The sequence below is a fragment of the Sardina pilchardus genome, chromosome 23 (genome assembly GCF_963854185.1).
Source record: "Sardina pilchardus chromosome 23, fSarPil1.1, whole genome shotgun sequence".
NCBI classification, from domain to species: Eukaryota; Metazoa; Chordata; class Actinopteri; order Clupeiformes; family Clupeidae; genus Sardina; species Sardina pilchardus.
This window is the reverse complement of record NC_085016.1, coordinates 20,616,579-20,621,031: the sequence shown is the minus strand read 5'-3', so window position 1 is coordinate 20,621,031 and position 4,453 is coordinate 20,616,579. Positions and strand designations below refer to the sequence as shown.

The 4,453-nt window shown below is 40.7% G+C and overlaps 1 protein-coding gene across 1 annotated transcript; it reads left to right on the top strand.

Moving 5' to 3' along the window:
- The first annotated feature begins 2,078 nt into the window (after positions 1-2,078).
- nr0b1 (nuclear receptor subfamily 0, group B, member 1) lies at positions 2,079-3,790 on the top strand. Its single transcript, XM_062527941.1, has 2 exons — positions 2,079-2,717; positions 2,986-3,790. Exons 1-2 carry the CDS (start codon positions 2,165-2,167, stop codon positions 3,243-3,245), a joined length of 813 nt encoding a protein of 270 aa, XP_062383925.1. The 5' UTR covers positions 2,079-2,164; the 3' UTR covers positions 3,246-3,790.
- Positions 3,791-4,453: the final 663 nt, after the last annotated feature.

The window sequence follows — 4,453 nt, the reverse complement described above, 5'->3', positions numbered from 1 at the left end:
GTCTTGGAGAGAGAAGACGTAGCAAATCAATAACCTTTTAAATAGTCTTGAGGAGAAGATGACATCCCAGGTAAAAAAAAGTAGTGTACTTTGGTGTGTTAGAAATATGTTTCAAGTATATTTACGCACTTTTTGTACTTTACAGATTAATGTGTATTTTTAGAAATTCTACTTGAAAATAGATGTTATTAAGTTCAACTTCAGCGTACTAAACATAAATATACTAAATCAGCAATACTCAATACTTTTAAAAAGTGTTTTTAAGTGTATTAAATGACTAATATTTAGATTGGTAATGTAGTGTAGTTATGGGAAGTATATTCTTGGTAATATTGTTTGTATACTTTTTGAGAGTGTAGTATGATATCACTTTATTAGAAGAAACTGATGACAACAGCGCTGCAACGAAGTCAGTAAACATTGGTCAAAGTGTTATCCAATTGCTTCGAAGTCCAGAATAAAAACATTGGCCGTAGTGTAATACAATTGTATGCAGTGAGATTTCCAAATCCATGCTTGGTGCCGCCCCTCGAGTTGACCCATTACATTATTCGTGGTCAGACCCTTAATCTGAAAGGTTACCAGGGTTTTATTTCATTTAGCCTATTAGCTGGTTTAATTCTCATTGAGCTCAATGCAAATCAAACCAGCTAATAGGCTAACTGAAATAAAACTGTCTCGCAAATCTACTTGCCCAACACAAAAAGAGTAGTCTAACCCTGAACTTCAAAGTTGTGATCATTTTTTTTGTAAGCTCATGGCCATCATTTCTCAAGGTCTTTGCAAAGGGTAGCAGGACAAGCTTATAGCTAGGCTGCAAAAAGGAGTTTTTCTAAGTAGTTTACATACATCAAACAAGGTCATGTTTTCATTTCATTTCAAGAGAGTCCACAAAAAGGTGAAAATATGCCAGAATAGTTGCAAGTTATAGCTTACTCATCATTCCTGTACTGTATGTATGCTGGCAAGAACATATTTGGAAATAAAACTGGAAAAAGGACACAAATCCATTTACAGAATGTTAGAAATATTGGGTATTGACTTAACCTTGAGTAAAACAAAGGTGAAATCCAAAGAAGGCTATGCTCTGGTGCAGTGGTAGGAAACACAATACCTTGGTAATTGGAAGCAAATTCAATACTTTATTAAGATGGAAATCGAGCAATAATACGCCTTCTATTGCACAACAATCTCAAGCTGAGAGAGAGAGATGGCGTTGTGAAGGTCCAAACAAGTTTTCAGCCTTGCTTAAAGGCAGACCTTCAAGATAAATTCAGGCGAAATGTTGAGTGTTCAGACACCACCAGCACACTCAAGCTGAAGGCCTCGATTCGAAGAGTAATGAGGCCCCAGTTGAACAAGGTACACGACTACAGATAATAAGTACACACTCTGTTGTAGTAAGTATACTTACCATAATGTTCTACTTAAATTTGCAGTGTTCCAGTGTGTGTGTGTGTGTGTGTGTGTGTGTGTGTGTGTGTGTGTGTGTGTGTGTGTGTGTGTATTGTATACATTCAGTGAAGTAAAAATTCCCCATTGAGGGCCTGTAGACCTGCATTTTTCCATTCCTGAAAGTGATTTTAACATCAGGCAGAGATGGAAACTTCAGGCTTAACTCTATCAAATCAAAGGCAAATGAAGGAGAATTGCATATTGTCATACATTCATTTGACTAATGGTTTGATTCCCCTTACATTGGGTAAGGTCAAGGAGAATGAAAAAGAAAAGGAAAACAAACACAAACTTGAGGTAAACAATCCATAACATCCATAAGGCATAGGACACTAACAATTTTGTGAGTTCCAACAATTTAGACTAATGTGAACATGTTTACTCATTTACAAAAATAATTAAAACATTTCTTTGAGTAGAAAGAGACAAAAAAGCAAAAACAAGATTGGTCAATATCCCCAGAAATGGTTGTTTATGAATGTGCCTGCCAGACACTTACAGCACCTCCCTCATTTGATAGCAACTAGCACCCCCTAGGTGTACGTCAGAAAAATAGAAGTGGGAGGTGTCGGACGATATTTAAAAAGTCCCAACTACTTGTCATTTGAAAGGAAGGAAAGAAATATAAAACCTCGGCGTTCATGGGATCAGCGGGGCACAGAAAGCGCAGCTAATTCGAACTCGACTGTTCCATAACACAGTTGACGGCATGGCTTGTTTCGACGGATGCCACTGCATAAGCGAAAGGAGGCAAAGCAGCATCCTGTATAGTATTCTGAAGAACGACATCCAGTCCGCCCAGAACTCGCAGCAAAGGATCCAGAGAGTCGCTGTGTCGGTACAAGCTTGTACATGTGGATCTAAGAAAAAGGTTGCGCTTCGGTCGCCACAAACCACCTGCAAAGCCGCATCTGCGGTGCTTGTAAAGACTCTCAAGTTTGTCAAGAATGTGCCCTGCTTTCGGGAGCTCCCTGTGGAGGACCAGCACGTTCTAGTGAGAAGCAGCTGGGCTCCTCTACTGGTCCTCGGTATGGCGCAGGACAGGATTTCTTTCGAGACCACCGAAACGCCCGAACTCAGCATGTTGCAGAGGATTTTAACTAGCGGCCCGGACAAAACGGATAACCCGTCAGAGTGTAGTGCGCCAGGCGTGTCTATCGTTGATGTGCAGGGTATCAAATTGTTCCTCAGTAAATGCTGGAGTCTCGATATAAGCACAAAGGAGTATGCCTATTTGAAAGGAGCCATCCTCTTCAATCCAGGTGTGTTGGCGACGCAGCACTGTATAAGCTACTTTGCATGTGTCGGTTGGAAGTTAACGCAGTAAATAATGATTGCATGATGTATGTTTGATTTCCTTTAGCATTGCAATAATTAATATAAATGTGTTGCTGATGAAATTGTCATTACAGTTCGGATATGTTTATTTGGATTCCCTGTTGTGCACACATTGTAATCTAAAAGGGTGGGACAATTTGATTACGCACGATCATAATGACATCATTTTCCTCATCTGTGTTTTCTCTTCAGATGTTGAGGGGCTGCAGTGTCAACATTACATCCAGGGGCTGCAGAGCGAAGCGCACCAAGCATTAAATGAATATGTCAAAATGATTCACCGAGGGGACTCCACGAGGTTTGCCAAACTCTTCATCGCGCTCTCCATGCTCCGGTCCATCAACGCAAACGTCGTCGCAGGGCTCTTCTTTAAACCGGTCATAGGAGCGGTCAACATGGAAGAACTTCTACTGGAAATGTTCTATGGAAAACAACCCGAGAAGGACGACTAGGAGAAGGACGAGCTTCACTGGACTGAGTCTGACTGAACTCATAATGAGTAGCCAAGTGACAGAAATACGCGCCAAATAACTTATTGCCTTTTACATATAGCCTACTATTTTTGTATAATAAAACATATTTGCTGAATTGGTGTTCTCGGGTTTTCCAATTATGAATGTATTGCTGAATCCAAAGGGTCTATGTGAACCATTAGTTTATATGTGCTACGTAGTTTACTGTGGTATAGGCCTACTACTTTTATGATGAACTTCAGATGAACACTTCAGGACATCACATTTATTGGAATATGTTGGTTGGACTCAAGATTTACACGTCTTAGACTTAATCATATCAAAGACTTTAAATTTGGTCCTTGTATATAATAGCCTACTACACCGTTCATCGGTTCGAATTCTATGATTAATAGGATATTCAGATAAGCTTTTGGAAGCATCTGTGTAGAGAAAATACTTTCTGAAATGATACAACATGTGTGACTGCATATCACAGAATATGTTGAATCAATGACCGAAATGTCGGACTGGTACGTATATAGCACAGCATACGTATAACAGCAAAAATAAAAACACATGACATATTATAAAAACGTGAATTATGTAAGCGAATGTTTCTTACCCGTAGAGGGCAATGTTCCCCCACAATCAAGGCCTTTTCAGTGGCTTTTTTTTTTGGACATTTCAAGCCGCCCATGAAATTGCATAGCCATAAACATACGATTCATGCACTGCACTTGAAAAATGCCTCAATGGAATAACATGTGGCACAAACAAACTCCTGATCGACAATCATTAGGACCTTGTGTCCCACCGTTAACTGACAAGGAAGGACGTTCCACGACCTATCCGGATCAGAGACAACGCCATATGTTATTCTTCTGACAGCATGTGTTAGAGGTGTCAGCTCAAAGATAAGGTCAGATCCCCTAGAACAGACAGGCAGCGGACAAGCAGTGGGGCATGCAATCACTTGTCACTTAGGCAATCTACCCTAAATATTAAGACCCAAGTGCGGCAGTGCGGTGTGTGTGTGTGTGTGTGTGTGTGTGTGTGTGTGTGTGTGTGTGTGTGTGTGTGTGTGTGTGTGTGTGTGTGTGTGTGTGTGTGTGTGTGTGTGTGTGTCCAGACTGAGCGGCAGGCATATGGCGAGCGACAGTTGGCGAGGAGTTACCGCGACTGCACGGTCTATGAGAGTTGGATGG

Bases quoted from the DNA above. Each gene is read 5' to 3' on its own strand.
- nr0b1 (XM_062527941.1), top strand. From the start codon at position 2,165: ATGGCTTGTTTCGACGGATGCCACTGCATAAGCGAAAGGAGGCAAAGC. The intron at 2,718-2,985 runs GTGTGTTGGCGA...TTTTCTCTTCAG, and splicing joins AGCCATCCTCTTCAATCCAG to ATGTTGAGGGGCTGCAGTGT.